Below are 19,367 nucleotides of genomic sequence, written 5' to 3'. Positions count from 1 at the left end.
CCAGAATACCTCCAGGCCTACCTGTCCTAAAGGTGCGTCCTAGCCATAACATACCTGGGGGACGGAGAAGAGAAAGATCTAGAAAGAACGAGAACAGAAGTTGTGAGGACTATCCTGAATGCTCAGCAGGGAAGCACTACAACACACAGGCGCTAGTGGGTAGACACTGATTTCCACCTGCAAAGGGAACTCTGGATGTGCCTTCGGACCGGCCGGTCTCAGACAGCCCTGTTGAAAGTGCCCTGGATTGAGGATCCTGAAACCTTCAGTAAAAGGTAAAGAAACTGAACCCTGTGTCTTCGTTATTCCTCGCACTACGCACCATCACCCTTTATTGGACGCCCCTTAGCAGGGTCACGGACCGGGTCCAGCCACCGTGACAGCCCCAGAACTGAGACAGAAAGGACCGGTACCAAGTAACCTGTGGCCCTGTGTCTGGGGGCGATTCACATTCAGTCCCATTCGCTTGTACAGGCTGAGCTGTAGTATCAGGAAAAGCTGCACTCATACCACTGTGCCAGGGATTTAATTCTGCTGATCCTTGGGACCCCCTTAAAATGCATTGATGGGCCTAAGCCCAGACCTATACTGTAGCGTACCATCTTCTTTGTTGAATTTTTTTTCATGAGTGAAAACTTCAGGAAATGCCTTTATCAGCCACTTGAAATCAACACTGCTGGATTATCATATGAAGGTGCAGTGCCAGCTCTACCGGCCAGCAGTTGTGTCAATCGATAGTAGTAGTCCAGACGTGTCCACTGATTGGATGTAAAGAGATCACAAATGGTTTTGACAGTAATTGCAGGAAACCTGTTAAACTGAATCTTGGCCTTCGTGTAAAAGGACGACTTTGAAGTTTAAGTATTGGTAATTGTGTTGGCAGCAGGGACATCCAATGCAATTGTAGGAAAACTGAATAGCTCTGTGACTTTACGTAAGTGGCCAAGGCTAACAGACTGTGACATTTACTGTTCTTACAGATTTATAAAGTTCCTACCTATTAATTTACTACACTGCTGCTCAGAAATAAAGGAACACGCTGAAGGTCAGGGAAATGCTGTATTAGGCTCGATCCAGAAAATAAGTTTTTCCCTTATAGTTCACATTTATTTTGAATCCACTCTTGGCTTTGGCTCAAAAAATGCAGCAAAAACCGCAACAAAATTGTCTTTTAGATCCGGGAGCAGAGCTTGACTTTTTCTGGAAGAAACCACTTCAGGAAAACGCCTGTGGTCACTTTCCAGAAGCGGATTCGTGGGCAGTACTTCTGTCATTCTTGCAGGTCTCTTACTCTGTACTGATAAGAATGAGCATGTCACTTTTAACCACTTCAGGGTTTCCAAAGGAAGCGACATAAGACAGAATCCTTTTGACATTGCTGTGCATCGTGATCATTTTATGGGGCGCTTTTGCAGTTTTTTTTTTGCAGGTAGATTTTGGGCAGAATCCAACTGAAAAAGACCCTGTGTGCACATAGCCTTAAGCTGCATGTGTAACATAGTAACATAGTTAGGCCGAAAAAAGACATTTGTCCATCCAGTTCAGCCTATATTCCATCATAATAAATCCCCAGATCTACGTCCTTCTACAAAACCTAATAATTGTATGATACAATATTGTTCTGCTCCAGGTAGACATCCAGGCCTCTCTTGAACCCCTCGACTGAGTTCGCCATCACCACCTCCTCAGGCAAGCAATTCCAGATTCTCACCACCCTAACAGTAAAGTATCCTCTTCTATGTTGGTGGAAAAACCTTCTCTCCTCCAGACGCAAAGAATGCCCCCTTGTGCCCGTCACCTTCCTTGGTATAAACAGATCCTCAGCGAGATATTTGTATTGTCCCCTTATATACTTATACATGGATATTAGATCGCCCCTCAGTCGTCTTTTTTCTAGACTAAATAATCCTAATTTCGCTAATCTATCTGGGTATTGTAGTTCTCCCATCCCCTTTATTAATTTTGTTGCCCTCCTTTGTACTCTCTCTAGTTCCATTATATCCTTCCTGAGCACTGGTGCCCAAAACTGGACACAGTACTCCATGTGCGGTCTAACTAGGGATTTGTACAGAGGCAGTATAATGCTCTCATCATGTGTATCCAGACCTCTTTTAATGCACCCCATGATCCTGTTTGCCTTGATCCCAGGTTTTCTCCCCAGTTCTTCTGACGGCAGAATGCTAGTCAGGGTCTATTTACATGTACTACAAATGCTTCCTGTCAGACAGCCTTGCACCATATATACAATTACAATGACGGATTTTTTGTCTGTGCTTCTTTAGAGGGATTTTCCACTTAAACATTTGGCTGCATTCACATGAGTGGAAGACACCCCAAACAACATGGCCACACAAGGCCCATTCATACAATAAATAGACACAACAAACAGTAGGTGGAATGAATGGCCGTGTCATTTATTTTTGAGTTACTTAAATTCCATAACAAACATTTTGACCTTAAAGTTAACTCTTAACTAACCGTAAGTTTAACCACCATATAAACCAATCCACCCCTAAGGGCGATTTTCCACACGCCCCCCCACTGCAACACAGCCATTTTTCCACCATTGTTTGAAGATTCAGGTTAAAAATGTCCAATCCTATATCCAAAAGATGGATCAAATCACTTCTGTATAAACCAGGTAGAAATCCTTCCAAGTGCACGTGTCTGAAAGAAAAGCCATTAATCAAAGGAAGAAATTTGGACATCACCCGGTTGACCCTCTTCCGTATTTTCTCCAAAAAAGAAAGTTCGCCTCTGCTCCATAGCAACCTAGGGACGATCTCTGAAAAAACAAGAGGTAAATGGGGAAGATTGTTTAAGATAAATAAAATCTGACCTCAAAAGCGCTAACAAGTACAACGTTTTGGTTTTCCCGAGATCATTTCCAGCCAGGTGAAAAACTACTAAATCCGGAGAGGGAAATTTATTGAAACATCTATTAAATTCTGCTATTAAATTGTACCAAGACATGCCTCTAATGCTGTGCCAAAAAACTTGAACCATATCTTGGCTGAAAGAAAGGTTTTCAGAATATGAACGTTGACAAGCTCTCTTCTGAGCCCAAAAAACATAGGAATGTCCTATAATCCAGACAACCTTGGCACCTGAAATAAAATCAAAATCAGTTATCATATAATTCATGTCTAACATATAGCTTAAATCTACCCGATTCCCACCTGCCCAGTTGCATTATCTGAGAATTTTGAAGACCGGATCTCGCCGCTTCTGTTGCCGCTCCTTTCCGAAAAGAATGAGATGTAATTCTTAAATGATCTTTACCTAGCAACCGTTAACACTTTTTCAAAACTGTTAAATTGAAAAATTGTAGCCGGGGTGCCGTCCAAATGAGTAAATAATGGACCAGGGACACATGGCCTAACGCGTAACCAGCCTTTGGCATTGGCAACTGGACAGAAATACTTTCCCCGAACAGAATCAAGTTTTAACCTAAAGCCTCGACCCAACTGATCTGTCTTGGATCTCCTGACAAACAAAAACAAGTGAGAGTCAAATACTGACACATCTAAACTCATCAGACCCGACGGATCAGATTTTCGTGCCGAAACTATTTCACCGACCCGCAAAGCTCCGAAAAACGCTAACGAAAAGGCCGAAGAAAACAACAAAGTTTCAAATGAATTGCTACAAACTTTTTGCAGGGATAAACAAAGGTCTTCCAAAAGCGAAAGGGAAATAGGGCGTCTAGAATCCGGTTTGAAACTGGTTCTTCTAAACCCCTTCAAAAATTGCTTGATGGGAAATAAACCCGTCAACGGAACCTTACCAAATAATTTTAGAAAAAATGACACCCAGCCAGGGATTTAGCAACCGCCGAGTAAGACAACCTTTTGTTACAAAGAAATTCCACGAACCTCAAACCAGAAATAGGACTAGAAATACTAAAATCAAAATTAAGACTACAGAAGCTAATCCATTGTTGCCATGCGGCTGAATAGTCAGCCCATGATCGAGCTGACAATGCTCAATAAAATGAGGAATTAGTTCAAAATTAGCTCCCAAATCTCTGGCGGGCAAGACATCGGATCCAGGTCTGAGTTGGGCACCTGTTGGCGAAAAATTTGCAATTGTTGATAGCAAAGAGAATCTGCAATTAAAGCTAGACTACTCGTCCCAGCTTTGGCTTTCAACCAGATATTTAGTTTTAAACAGAGCAAAACTAGCTGTCTTAAAATTCTCATGGCCCATACATTTTTGGAAGACAGGGTGTTAATACCAAGAATAACACCCTTCTTATCTGACAAAATCAAAATCCTATTATCCTTCATCAAATGACCCCACAAATAAAGGCCTAGAAAAATCGAAAAAAGCTCTAAAACCATGGGATTTCCAACTAACTGGTTACAAAATCAAGAATCAGGCCATTTGTGAGAAAACCAATGGGAAGAAAATAGGATTCCACAGCCGTTGTCAGGATTGCAAGAAAAAGCAAAGGGAAGAGCATCTGCTAACACAAAATCCGATTGCCAACAGGATTTACCATTGAAGCCCGATAAAAAGGACCGCCAAATCCTGGCGTCCTCTTTCAACTCTGAAGAGACCCTAATATGCGACTCGGGATGAAAGCCCAATGGTTGAATTATAAAGACGTCTCGAAAAAATTCTGCCCATTGGAATAATGCGCAAGGCGAAATTCAATAGGCCCAATAGAGATTGCAAGTCTTTTAACTTTACCTTTTTACTGGACAAGAATTTGTCTAAAGAATTGCCTAATTTTGAAATTTTCTCTTCTGGGAGCCTGCATTCCATTTTAACGGACTCCAATGTAATACCCAGAAATTCAATCACATTTGTAGGTGGACAGGTCTTATCATGAGCTAACGGGACCCTGAACTGGTCGCACATGGATATGAAGCTATTTAAAGTAACTAAGCAAGAATCCGAGGAAGGAGGCCCTACAAAAAGAAAATCGTCTAAATAGTGTAAAATTCCGGCATCCCGAGTGTTAGACTCCAAAACCCAGTGTAAAAATGATGAGAAACTTTCAAAATAAAAACAGGATAAGGAAAAACCCATAGGTAAACACTTTTCGAAAAAGAATTTATTTTCAAAATGAAAGCTCAAAGAATTAAAGCCAGCTGGATGGACGGGAAGCAATCTAAATGCCGACTTGATGTCAGATTTTGCCATTAGTGAGTACCTACCAAATTTCCTAAGCAAATCAATAGCTGAGTCAAATGACGAATAAGAAACGGAACATAGGGATTTATCAACTTCATCGTTTAGAGATGAACCTATGGGGTACGACAAGTGATGAATCATTTGAAAACTTCCCGGTTCTTTCTTGGGGACAATGCCGAGAGGGGAAACCCGAAAGTTTTCGAAAGGGGGGGGGGGGGGGGAAGAAAAGGGGCCCGCGATGCTGTCTAATTCCAATTTTTCTAAAATCTTTTTTTCTTGCCACCTCGTGATGATAATTTAGGGATGCCAGATTTTTAACTAAGACACAACCCGGGCTTTAAATTGAGGGACCTCGAAACCAAAAAGGAAACCATTAAACAAAAGTTTACTGGTCTCCTGGTTTGGATATAATCTTAGCCACCAAAGCATTTCTGGCAGCTTCACCGGAGTCCGTGCTCTTTGAATTTGGGTCCCTGGAAGATGCTAGAGACGCCTGTTTCCGAAAGCACTTGGACATGGGATGTGAGTTCCCGCTGAAGGAGCACTCATGGCGAAACCTGCATGAGCTGCACCATTTGCACTGAGACTCATTAAACGCGAAACAGACTCCCTTTTTCGGAAAAACCATAGCTGGCTGTTTGTTGGAATAATGCCTTTGAGGGAGCATAAGGTTAATCCGCAACCCCATGTCTTTAACCCCCCAATTAACATCAGGGTGAACTGCCAATTTTTGTCTAAACGCCTCGTCGTAATGGAGCCAAGCGAGGCCTCCAAAATTTCGGTAAGCCTCCAAGATAATATCTATATGCTGGAATAACTTAATACACAGATTGGGAAACTTCTCCCCTAAGACCGCTGAATAGATGGAAAAGGCCTGGATCCAGTTGTTAAATGACTTCGTTGAACCACGTTTAGGGTCATCACTATCAGGCTTAGGCTCCTTATCCGATCTATTCAGGTAGTCATTACAGGGAAGTAACGAAAATAAGTCTACATAACTATTATTCCATATGAGCTCTTTAACTGACGAGCTCAAATGAAATCCAAGAGGTGAAAGGTCGCATGTCAGCGCCTCTTTGAATGGGTTCAGAGGAGGTGCCGCACTCGGGGTTAAGGGGTGCTATAAGACTAGGAGAAGAATTGATAACATCCCCTAATGATTCAGACAACACACTCCTTATTAGATCCCTAAGCTGATTAGGAGGGACAGACAGGGGTGCATTGAAACTCTCACCCCCCTCTAGATAATCTTCCTTTGGGCCTCTGTTCCGGTGGGCAGCCAGCGCTCAAGCCCTGCAGAGAAGGCGAGCGCAGCTGAGGATTCGCTGGAGCTGCAGAGCTTCGGTCGTCGTCGGAGTCCACCGTCTGTATGTTGGTAGACGGTGCTGGAAGCAGGATGATGGAGACCGGTGCTGCATGGGGGGCCGCCGTCGCCAGACAGGGTGAAGCCGCTGCAGCACTTTTACGGCTGCAAGGCGCAGCAGACCTGCCGGCGGCTCTGGATGACGTCGCTGACACCGTTTGGCACCGGCGCTGAGATTCTCGCGCCGGACTGAGGGATTTGGCAGAGGATGACCGGCGTGACCTCTCGCGCGCATCCGGTACGCGGCTGCTTGGACCCGGAGACGGAAGGGGCGGCGAATACGACCTCCGTGGTGTCCTCCTCCTCGCCCTGCCGGAAGGATTCACCGCTGCACACTCTTCATGCCCCGGTTGCTGCTCCTGGGGGTTCGGCTCCGAAGGAGGAGGAACGGCAACCGGAGCTGCAGGTAAAGGCTATGAAGCTAGGCAATTTCTTAGTCAGTCCGCCCCGTCCTCCTTGCCGGCTCTTGTCAGGAGCTGTTGTAAAAGGTCCTCCATCTTCTGTTTCTTCAGTCCAACCGTCGAATGAGGTAAAATTCAAACTGCAGGGCATTTTATAACTTCAGAAAAAGCTTGCCAATCACCCCACATCCAATAAAAAGCCGTTATTTTAGGCGCCAATAACACTGGATATAACCAGTTCAAACCGCTCCTGGCATCATAGCCAGAGCTAACTTAAATTCCAAATTAACCCTCAAGTCACCGTTAGCATATATACAGTTTTTCCTTCAGAGCCTGTGAGGCCATGAGACCCCCCCTATAATTTTATTATTATGGTCAGGGGAGGGCTGACATTATTCTTAATTTTTGTTAGCCAACTTATGTTAAAGGGGTTGTTACTGAGTAGATGGGGTGACAATATAGCTAGTAATGATTCCATCAGAGGAGCGTTTCACTCTTTTCAATGGAAGTGGGCAGGCTACCCCTTTAGGGCCTGACTTGCGGAGCCCCTTCTACTTTAAGTGGCCAAATGAAGACAAAAAGTATTCCCTGTAATGACTCGATGAAGACTACCAGGATTTAGATTGAGCTTTGCCATCAGGACATTGGAGTTCAGGGTTCTCTGCACAGTTAATGCTATAGGGGAAGAAATGCAAAAAACAAACAAACCCCAAAACATTATCTCAAGTAAAGGGTCTTTAAGTAAGATGTTTGGTAGTAGATTTTTATATGTGTAGGGGCGACAGACCTAAACCTTCATATCTTTCTTTTTTTTTTCACCGTTCGTGAAGAAGAAAAAAGTAGCAACAAATCCCTCTTTGGAAAATGACCAAACTCTCATCACATTTTTTGATGGAAAGCGGAAAATGACGACTGAAGTATTTATCCATAGGGCTGATGTTCTGTATTACTTTCCTCTTAGAAAAGCCATGCTCGTTCTCAGACATTAGGGACACAAATGACAGATAATTGTGTTCGGTTCAGAGGACACACACGACTCGGCAGCGAGAGAACAACTGTATATTTTTCACTGTGTGACAATATATATTCTAGAAATAAAGAAGTGTCGGGTGCATACTTTGCACTCAGTGGTAATTTTCTTTAGCGAGAGCCGACATAGCTATGATAATTCTTAGAAATTAACAGACTGTGCATAGCAAAAAGTCTACCATGGAAAAGAAGAGTTTCTGGCGTTAGATCCAACGATTTTAGCTGAAATAATGTTTCTTCCAGTCGTTCTAGCACCCGAACTCCATAATTTGCCGGATTATTGCCTCATGTCTAAAGAGTTTTGGACTTCGGGGGGCGCCGTTTTCCAGACTCTGATCCCATTTATGACATTTTGCTAAATAATCTAAATAATCCTTAAAATGGGTCCTGCTAAGGAGAAACTTGACTGGAAAGTTTTGATGGGACTTCATAACAATATGTATTTTTTTCACCTTGTGTAAATGCCGCTGTTGTGCTGAATCCGGAAATATTTTTATTTCATTTTTGCACCTACCTGATCCCCATTTTGCCTATATATTAATTTAGTAATTTCAGCCAACGGGGCGGGTACCTCAAGAAGAGTCCTATAGAAAACAGTTGAGCGGACACCTTGCTTTAAAAGACTAAATTTATTTCCGAAGATGGGGGCGATATCTCAAGAATGGAGAGGTGCAGGAACAGAAGAAAGACGATGCCAGATTGTGGAGGATAGTAGCATTTACACCAGTCCAGGAACCTTTTGGAAAAAAATCAAAAACTGTGTTCCTATGTTATTTATATGCATTATTGCTTTTACTTGCAAAAGAGTTTATATTTTTGTTTCTGTCTTGGGTTTTGTCTGTTTTATGGCCAATGTGAACATGCTCCTATTTTGTATGCATACCAACCTATACTGCAGTTCATTTTTTTTTTCAGTTTTTTGGACATAATTGTAGCTGGCTTGTGGTTGCACTTGTCCATGGACATGTCGCCCTCTATATTCATGACCTCTGTACAATGCCCCCCACCACTGATTGTCAGCTTTCTGCCTATGCACAGTAATTCATATAAGCTGCCCCAACAGCTGCTATCTGCCTGTGGTTCGTGGCTCTGGGTCCCTGTAAATGGATGTGAACAAGAAACTGGTTCTTGTTTATTTTTGTATTTTGTTATTGTTGTCAGCAGTGTTTTACTCATCTCGATTATTCATTGTGATTTTCCAATTTGTCCATCATGTTATGATTTGTGAAGCTCTGTCTTCATAAGTAAGACCATGGCGGAAGGTTCAGTTATCAGTGACTGCTAATCTGCTGAAAGTGGAAAGCAGAGAAAACTAATTCTGATGTCTCTTGGCAGATATATAGAGAACATTCACCGTGGACCTATTGTCCCCACATATCTGCTTATGTCCAAATTTAAGAAGATCAAGATTGTTCCACCAACATTGCAGCATGGCAGAAACCAGATTATCTATATTTCATCTCTTTGTGTACATTTCTCTACCTGATACTGGATTAAAAAGGAATATGTGACCAAGTATTTGCTACCTAATCTGAGAGCAGCTTGATGTATGGGCGGAGATCCTGATTCTAGTGATGTGTCCCTTACTGCAGGGGTCCCCAACTCCAGTCCTCAAGGCCCACCAACATGTCATGTTTTCAGGATTTCTTTAGTCTTGCCCAGGTAATAATTGCATCACCTGTGCAATGCAAAGGAAATCCTGAAAACATGACCTGTTGGTGGGCCTTGAGGACTGGAGTTGGGGACCCCTGCCTTACTGGGCTGCTTGTTGTAGCTTTTATAAAATTGCTGTTTTATCAGCAGGAGATTATCACATTAGGATTAGTAATCCTGCTGCCATGTAGTCCTCCATATTCATGAGCTCTATATAACTCTCCCACACATACTTATTGGCAGCTTTCTGCCTATGCACAGTGTAGGCAGAAATCAGCGGTGTGAGCAGGATTATACAGCTCTCGGCATAAAAAAAATTAGATCTGCAGCAGAGAATGCAGCCCAGTAAGTGACACATCACTGCAATTGGGGTCTCTGTCTTTATATCATGCAGCTTTCAGTTGGAGTAGCAGAAGCCTGGTAGTAGATTCCCTTTAAGTGTAACAATTATTGATGAGTGAGTGTGTTCGGATAAGGCGTTATCGGAGCACACTTGGGTGTTAACCGAGTGTCTTCAGCATGCTCGAAAAATATATTCAAGTCCCTGCAGCTGTTTAGGCAAAACTATGATGAGGGGAACACATTTAAAGAAGAGAAAAAAAAATGGTCTGTATATCAGAGATGTGCGCCTAGTATAAAGGGACTGCGGAATATGTTGGCGCTATATAAATAAAATTTATTATTTATTATTAAGGGACCCAGACAGAACAGCACAGCCTCTGTATAATGCAACAATGAAACTGTGGCGCCACCTAGCGGTGGGGACCTGTATGCACATTCCCATGCCCAGCAGTGTCTTATTGGGGAGGTGCACACCTGACTGCCTCAGATTACTTCTAATAATACTTTCATCCTTATTTAATGATCATTTTTACTTTAGCGGACCATTAACTTTGAGACATAGTAGTAGCTAATTCTCTAAGCATCAGGTGCCATGTCATTAGCACATTTACTAAGTTTTGTGTCCTACAGCTGTGTTACAAACCTTACCTGAGTGGAAGAGTGGGGCATAGATTAGGCCTCGCTGATTTTGTTATAATGGCATTGATAAAATACAGGCGCAGAGATTTAGATCTGGAATGGATTCCAACTTCTGTGATGTCCTCTGGGGATTCGCACTCGTATAAGTCTGAGTGGGAAACTATAGTGATCGGATAAAGAATAAACCACTCTATGGAGTATGTGACTCCAAGCAAAGCAAGGGGTCAACTAAAGCCCCTATACACATTGGATAGGTCGGCCGAACCCTTTGCTTTGTAATGTGTGTTGGGGTCTCCTAATTGTCTCCCAATAGATTTTGTTGGGTGACATAAGGAACATAGATTCAATTGTATTCCTTTGTTTCGGAAAAGTTGCCGCCGAGCTGGGCGAGGGGGGAGACATAATTGTCAGCTGATTGACCCTTTACCTGCTGGGTGTCTAATGTATATAGTCAGCCTGATCTCAATCAAGTGCGTAGAGTAAGTTTTTGGGCAATTTGGCAGAAACCACCTAATAGTGAAAAGCTATTAAAGCAGATCCGTAGCCAGATTTCACTATACATGGTGTATACACTATTAAATTGATGTCTTGGACCTGATGGGCTTGTTGTACTTACAGTGCCGGCAAAAAAAATCTTTACAAGTTCAATGAAACCACAAAATCTTAATATTCAAGTGGATTCAAGTGTTTTATTGTGGATATCTAATATATAATTACCTAGAATACTACTTCCTGCAATTTGTGCCAACTTCCGTGGCTTTGTCCGGAGCTAATGTCCGGAGCTAATGTCCGGAGCTAATGTCCGGAGATTAATTGCCTAGAATACTACTTCCTGCAATTTGTGCCAACTTCCGTGGCTTTGTCCGGAGCTAATGTGCGGAGATAATGTCCGGAGCTAATGTCCGGAGCTAATGTCCGGAGCTAATGTCCGGAGATAAGTGACGTCAACAGTGTCCAGTGTCTGATTGGTTGCTGCCTGCTGCGAGCGACCAATGAGAAACGTGCCGTACTGTGACACACTCCGCCCGCCATTTTGGTGTGATTTTTGAATTTTTACCTCACAGCAAGTTTCTACTGCGTGGAGGCGGGCCCAGTGACGTTGCTCTTCAAGCTCCTGCCGAATTTCGTCAAAAAAATGATAATACCATTTACCAAAACTATATATATTTAGTTGTGAAGTGGTTCAGTGACATTTTCACACCAATTTTGAACTTTTGTTTGGTGTTTTCTCCATATACTGCCTATTATTTTTGTTCTTTCTTACTATTATTTATTAATTGTATTATTCTTACATTTGAATAAATAAAGTATATATGGATTCTAGACTCCCGATTCTTTAGAATCGGGCTGCCATCTAGTCTAATATATAATTGCCTAGAATACTACTTCCTGCAATTTGTGCCAACTTCCGTGGCTTTGTCCGGAGCTAATGTCCGGAGCTAATGTCCGGAGCTAATGTCCGGAGCTAATGTCCGGAGCTAATGTGCGGAGCTAATGTGCGGAGCTAATGTCCGGAGCTAATGTCCGGAGCTAATGTCCGGAGCTAATGTCCGGAGCTAATGTCCGGAGCTAATGTGCGGAGATAATGTCCGGAGCTAATGTCCGGAGATAAGTGACGTCAACAGTGTCCAGTGTCTGATTGGTTGCCGCCTGCTGCGAGCGACCAATCAGAAACGTGCCGTACTGTGACACACTCCGCCCGCCATTTTGGTGTGATTTTTGAATTTTTACCTCACAGCAAGTTTCTACTGCGTGGAGGCGGGCCCAGTGACGTTGCTCTTCAAGCTCCTGCCGAATTTCGTCAAAAAAATGATAATACCATTTACCAAAACTATATATATTTAGTTGTGAAGTGGTTCAGTGACATTTTCACACCAATTTTGAACTTTTGTTTGGTGTTTTCTCCATATACTGCCTATTATTTTTGTTCTTTCTTACTATTATTTATTAATTGTATTATTCTTACATTTGAATAAATAAAGTATATATGGATTCTAGACTCCCGATTCTTTAGAATCGGGCTGCCATCTAGTTTTATTATAATTAGTATTTTGTCATGTCACCCTTACATTTTATCACCATCTGCAGTCGTTTAGGCATGGATTCAGCAGGGCTGGCTAAATATGTGGAGTCCATATTTACCCACAGTGTCTTCAGCACCTCCTTTAGTACTGTATATTTTGGGTCATACCGTGACACGGTACTCGGACGACGCACGACCTTTGAGCCTCCCCTGACCAGCCTGAAAGTGCTCTCATCACTAAACATCACTTTCTTCCACTCTTCAGATGTCCAATCTTGATATTTCTTACATAAGGCAAGCCTTTTCTTCTTCATTGCTGCTGTGAGCAGGGGCTTCTTTGCGGCACGGCAACTTGGTAGACCCAGGTCCTTCTGCAGGCGGTGACGAATTGTCCTAGTTGCGATGTTCTGGAGGAGCATAGGGTACTTGTTTTTTAGTTCACCGGCAGTTATAGAAGGATGTGACCTCACTTCACGCTTCAGAAGCTTATCAGTCCTTGGTGAAGTATTCTTAGGTGCGCCAGAGCCTGACTTCCTCTGCGGTACCATCCCAGGAGGCAATGATGCCGCCGACCGCTTCAGTTGATAAATTGCTTCTGTTGACACTCCCAGATCTCTAGCTGCAGCAATCACTGAATCCCCCTTCTCGAGCAGATTCAAGGCACGGGATTTCTCTTCCATTTTAAGCTTCTTTCGACCCATTGTGGGAGATAATTTAAAACTGAGGGAGATAATAAAAGCCTGCCTAATAGCAAATCTGGCTGAGCTGCACATAACAACCAATCAGAGTGCAGCTTTCACTTTACCAGAGAAGTGAAAACTGAGCGTTGATTGGTTGATATTTGCAACACAGCCAGCTTTAATATTAGACAGTTTTTTATTATCTCCCCCATTGTGTACACTTTTAAAAAGTGAAATTATGATGTGGATTTTATATGTAAAGTTTTTTTTTTTTTTTGCTGCGCAAGTGTAAAGATTTTTTTTGCCGGCACTGTATTTTGAAAATTCATGTCACAGTAGTTACATAATTGTTTTTAAATGTTTTACTGCCATAAAATTAAGACAAGCAATTTATTAGTCCACCTCTAGCTTGGCTTAAATGGGTTGTCCTGTCTCCTGGTGCAGTCTACAGTCACTCCATGTGACTGCAGTCTTCTGAATTCTTACAGCATGCATATCACACACTAGCAGGATTCTCTGTTGTTGTCGGTGAGAACAGGCGTTCACGTGACTGCAGGTATGCGATTTGCATGCTATCTGCCACAATCTGACATGCTCGGCCTCGCTCAGTTCGCTTGTATTGGGTGAGGCTGAGCACGTCTAGTCGGCATGTGACTGCATGTGGGCAAATGGGATACTTGCAGTCACGTGACCGCCCACTCTCGCCAGCAAAACTAGGGAATCCTGACATCGTGAAGTGCACATGCAATAAGGGTTCTCCAGCCTGCAGTCACATAGAGGGACTGCGGACTTCCACCAGCAGAGCAAACAGCCACTTTAAGGCTTTAAAGGGAATCTGTCACCCCATTTTAGGCTTATCTACAGCATTCTGTAGTGCTGTAGATAAGCCCCCGAGGTAACCTGAAAGAGAAGAAAAACAAGTTATATTATACCTACCCAAGGGCAGTCCCGATGCGGTTCTGTCCGATGGGCGTCATGGCCCGGTCCGATGGGCGTCGTGGCCCGGGTGCGGCACCTCCCAGGGCGGACAGAGTACGGCTGCACAGGAGAAGTGACAGGAAGCCAAGACGAGGACTTCATCGTATGAAGATGGGAGGTGCCAGACCTGGGCCACGACGCCCATCGGACCTGACCGCAGCGGGACCGCCCCTGGGTGAGTATAATCTAACTTGTTTTTCTTCTCTTTCAGGTTACATCGGTGGCTTATCTACAGCATTACAGAATGCTGTAGATAAGCCCCTGATGGCGGTGGCCTTAGCTTATAGGCCTAAAACTGGGTGACAGATTCCTTTTTAATTTCACCTGCTAAGAAGAAATTTCGTGTGAGCAATCGGTCAGCTGCTACTTGTGTGTTGAAGTCTGCCAAGGTCAAGACTAGGACTCACAGACAGGACGCCCTCATTGAATCTAAGATCCTTTTGGAGAACTTCTGTGAGACCCCAGAAAGGAAACATCTGTCATAGAATATAAACCATTTGGTGACTTTTCTTGTTACGTGAAGTTTAGACCTCACGCCCCTTATTACGGAGCTAAGTGTGTGTACCCCTGCTTGGAAAAGCGACCAAGCCTTCACCAAGCATCCTATCTGCTACAGGAGCGAGTCTTCGTGCCCCGGCAGCAGCTCCTGACAGAACCAGCTCTCTTCAGAGGATGTGTCGCGGTTACATAACACAACGTCTCAATTATGCAGGAACAGTTTATTCTTTGTCTGCACATAAATGTAGACAGTCGCACACATTACGTTATCATTAACTAAGGAATATGCTTGAATTTGGCAGTCCCTATTATCTTCCCCTACTGTTGCTCCTGGACGGTATAATTTGATGCGTGCTGGGTCAGTTTTCTGAAATGTCAACAGTTTGCTCGTAAAGAATTGAGATTTAGTCATGGTTCCTCTCATGGAAACAGCTTATTACATAAGACGGCCACATACAGTGCCATCTTCTGTGGTGTCCAAGGTTTGATTATGTAGAAATGTTTGCAGGTTTTCATCTGTTTATACATGAGAGCTTCACCACCGTGTGCTGTGGGCAGAAAGTCCTGTTATGTAGGCGGAGAAGCTTGGAGATCTTTTGTCCCTGTTATCATGGAGGGGTTGCACACATGTGCGACCTGCACTCCATTCAACACCTATTGGGCCGCCACTCATCTTTGTCCGGCAGCGCTATAGAGAATGGAACAGCGGGTGGGCATCCAGCCTGTTGCACCATTATGTACGGGGGATAAGTGTTCCCCATTGTATGAGTCGATGTGGGTCCCAGTGGCAAGAAGCACCAATCAGAAAGGTATTCCTGTCCTGCCGCTAGGCGATCACTTTTCACTGGACGACCCCTTTAAGGAATAGTGGGTGTGATTAAATACCAGGGAGGAGTGATCTGGGCGGTCCCTCTTTAGTGCTAAATATGCCGATCCTGGTGTGATGGACATCTTGCACCCCACGTTACCACATCACAAGCCATCTCCTGTTGCATCTGACTTTTGGTCAGTGGCTGATGTCCTCAGCCCGTGGGATGTCGGTCTATCTAGGATGGGTGTGCTCAAGGACTGGACTGCATAATTCCCCCGGAAGATGGGGACCGCCCACTTGACTCTTCAGTAGGATTTCACATACAGCACAAAGTGTTCTGGAACTTCAATTAATTATGGCCGTTTCATACAGGTGACTTTAGAAACTTTTTACCATTGGGTAAAACTGCATAGAGGCCCAAAATATGGTAAAAGTCCTTTTTAACAGTGTAATCATATTGTAATAATTAATATATATCTTTGCAGAATTTAGAACATTTTTATACTATTCTAGTTCAGGTTGCCTAAGAAAAATTGGGTGACCCGATTTTTAGGTAAATGAAACTATATGTACAAAGGCAGCACGGTGGCTCAGTGGTTAGTACTGCAGCCTTTGGGTCCTGAGTCCAAATCCCACCATAGACAACATCTGCACGGAGTTTGTATGTTCTCCCTGTATTTCGTGGGTTTCCTCCGGGTTCTCCAGTTTCCTCCCACATTCCAAAGACATACAGATAGGGAGTGTAGATTGTGAGCCCCATCGGGGACAGCGATGATGATGATGTCTGTAAAGCGGTGGGGAAATAATGGCGATATACAAGCAAATGAAATAAATAAAAGTGGGCACATAAAGTTAGATGCTTTCTTGTAGAAAATGTTATATGTAACCAGCCGCCCTACTGTGGTTGATGAAGAAAAACCTACAAAAAAATAAATGCAGCCAAAACAAATACATATCCATATAAGTGGAAACATTACATACAGATAGATGACAGGTGTGTTAAAATAGGGGGAACACTAGATGGTGTCAAAACACAGCAAGAGGAAGGTGATGATAAATATACAAAAATACACAAGACTAGGTGCTAAATGAAGAAGGAAGTGGGGAAAAGTTATGGGGGGGATAGGTGACCAGTCAATGTGATAAGATTAAAGTAAAAAAAATCAATAGGAGGCATCCATGAGTCTCCAGCGGCATCTTTCATCGGCCAATCCATTCAGCGTGCCACACGATGTTCTAATAGCTAAGCCTTTAGCAAATCACAAAGGACAATAAACAAGAAGTTTAGAAAAAAGAATTGGGTGAAAAGCGAGGTCAGCGGCTGCACATGAGCGAGAAAAAGATTGCTGCAAATAACAGTAATTGTGTGCTACCGCTTATCTTCCTTAGGAGGCGAGGACATGTTGCTGCACCTCGTGCCAGTCCACAAATAAACTCAAATTGCTGAGAACTATTTTGATTTCTCAGTTTTGAACAATTTTCTCAATATATTTCTTTAAAGTGTTTTCACCAGAATTCTAGTTTGGAAAACTTTATGAAAAGCTGCAACATTTATCTGTCACCAGGTTTTTTTCTACCTACCAGCATGATGTAGGAGACGAGACCCTGATTCAAATGATGTGTCACTTAGTTTACTGGGTGCAGCAGTTGGGACACAACCAGAGTGTTTAGATGCAGCATGTAGCAGAGGTCAGAAATCGAATACCTCCCGCCCCACATATTTCTATGTACACTTGTATATTGACAGTAAGCTGCTTATCAGAGGAGGGGGTGTGGTCGGTCCAGTGCTCACATGAGCTGTAGTCCAGGCATTGATAATCTCCTGGTGATAAAGCCTTCATTGTATTGAAACTGCACACAGTCTAATAAGTGACACATCCCTGAATTTTATGTTTTTAACCCCTGCTTCATGCTGTCCTCAGATTACATAACATAAACCTGCTGACAGATTATTTTGCCCCTTTTGGCTTTTTTATTTTACATGAGTCCCAGCCAGCTGCTTTAAAGAGGGCAGACAATGGGTGAGATGGAGAGTGATAAAGCCCGATTTGCTTGTAAGGTGTAAGATGCACCTAGTTCATTAAAAGGCACACCCATCCACTCCAGCAGACCTTTTTATAGAACGCCAGTTTTTATGAATCTGGCCCAAAGTCTTTTGTGAAAAAAATCTTTTACAGATATATATATATACATATATATATATATATATATATATATATATATATATATATATATATATATATATATATATATATATATATATATATATATATATATATAATCTGCCTTTCTCACATTGTCCATGCTGCCTACTTTAAAGGGATTATCCAGACATACCGAAGAGTATTCAACCAGAAAATATTCCTAAAGTGACCCATACACTAACCAAAGTCAACCAAACGATGGTTCGGCCGACCGTTGAGCCATTCCCTCTGTATCAGAGCAGTGGACAGACATGCTCTCTACTTCACCATTTACAGAGGTCCCCATATCCAGGATCAGTGGGGGTCTCAGAAACGAAACCACCAGCAATTACGAAACCACCAGCAAGTCATCATGTATTTGGAAAGTGAGTCAAAAATGCCTTTTATGGGACAATCCCTTCAAAAAGGACCTATCAATTTTGCTGTTGATATGATGTCATCTCTTGAGATGATCAAAAAAGACTGGGGCAGTGGCAGAGAGTCAGCGCTGGACCCGGAGAGGGTAAGTAAAGCTCATTTTGTTATTTCAGATATCACTGAGCCTGTGGGCTAAAACCAGGTGAAAGGGAACAACCGATTAAAAGGGAATCTGTCACCAGCTTTTTCTTAACCTCATCGAAGAGCAGCACAATGTAAGGGCAGAGACCCTGATTGCAGTGATATATTACTTTTTGGGCTGCTTGCTGCAGTTTTGATTAAAACCTGTTTTATATGGTGCTCATCTACCAGTTCTCTGAATGCGGAGCTCTGCATAACCCCGCCCACACTTCTGAAAGCTGCGATTCGGTGGTGAGGTCGGGGTTGGACTATATGGCGGCAAGTTTACTAGTCCGCTAGTGATGATCTCTGGTGATAAAACGGTGATCTCATCAAAACCTAGAGAAAGCAGCCCAATAAGTGACACGGCACTAGAATCAGGCTCTCTGGCCCTACATTATGATGCTCTCAGATTAAGTTGTACAAGTCTAATGACAGATTCCCTTTAAGGCGATCTACATCCCAAATGATTTCTACCCTGTAACGCTAGCCTCTAACTCAATTTGAGACCAACATTTCTTTGCTTTAGGGCAAATTAATTTTGCTTCAGAGTTGGGTTAGTTGGATTTTGTTACACTGATGGTAAAGTATTCAAGCCCTACTGTGAAAGTCATCCAGGATCTTGGTCACTTCTATCTGGTACCAGTTGGAACTGTTTTCTCTTTCTTATCTGAATAATGGGAAATTAAACAGTAATTTATAATTGCCCCACACTTTTTTTTTATTTTTTTGTGTAATATTGTATTTTGCAGGATAGACTTGGACAAAGCGAAAGCCACAGGAGAATGGAAAGCCGTGCACGATTTCTATTTAACCACATTTGCTTCGTTCCTGGAGTTAAATGCTGCATTCAAGGTAATCTATAACATTCTGTAGAAGCCTTTATTAGCATGGTGGATAATGGATTAGACACGTTATTCTACACTGCTATGTAAAGGGACTCCAGTGTGATGAAGAATACAAGAGCTTAAAAAAAATCATTGCTTTTCGTGATTTAAAGGGCATCGTCCTTAAAATAGAATCCCTGGAAATAGAAGTCCCGGAGTTGTCCTCACGTGCGAAGGTCT

General features: G+C 42.9%; 1 protein-coding gene across 2 annotated transcripts in view; it reads left to right on the top strand.

The window, feature by feature from the left end:
* The window catches only part of HECTD2 (HECT domain E3 ubiquitin protein ligase 2), a 255,198-nt gene that overhangs the window by 176,122 nt on the left and 59,709 nt on the right, over positions 1-19,367 (top strand). For both annotated transcript variants that reach the window (XM_069753465.1, XM_069753466.1), the window contains exon 4: positions 19,053-19,155. In XM_069753465.1, the coding sequence (XP_069609566.1) occupies positions 19,053-19,155 (103 nt within the window). The remainder of the gene's footprint in view (positions 1-19,052; positions 19,156-19,367) is intronic.

The sequence above is a fragment of the Ranitomeya imitator genome, chromosome 2 (genome assembly GCF_032444005.1).
Source record: "Ranitomeya imitator isolate aRanImi1 chromosome 2, aRanImi1.pri, whole genome shotgun sequence".
Classification (NCBI taxonomy): Eukaryota; Metazoa; Chordata; class Amphibia; order Anura; family Dendrobatidae; genus Ranitomeya; species Ranitomeya imitator.
Note: the sequence above shows the minus strand (reverse complement) of the source record. Positions and strands in the feature narration are given on the sequence as shown.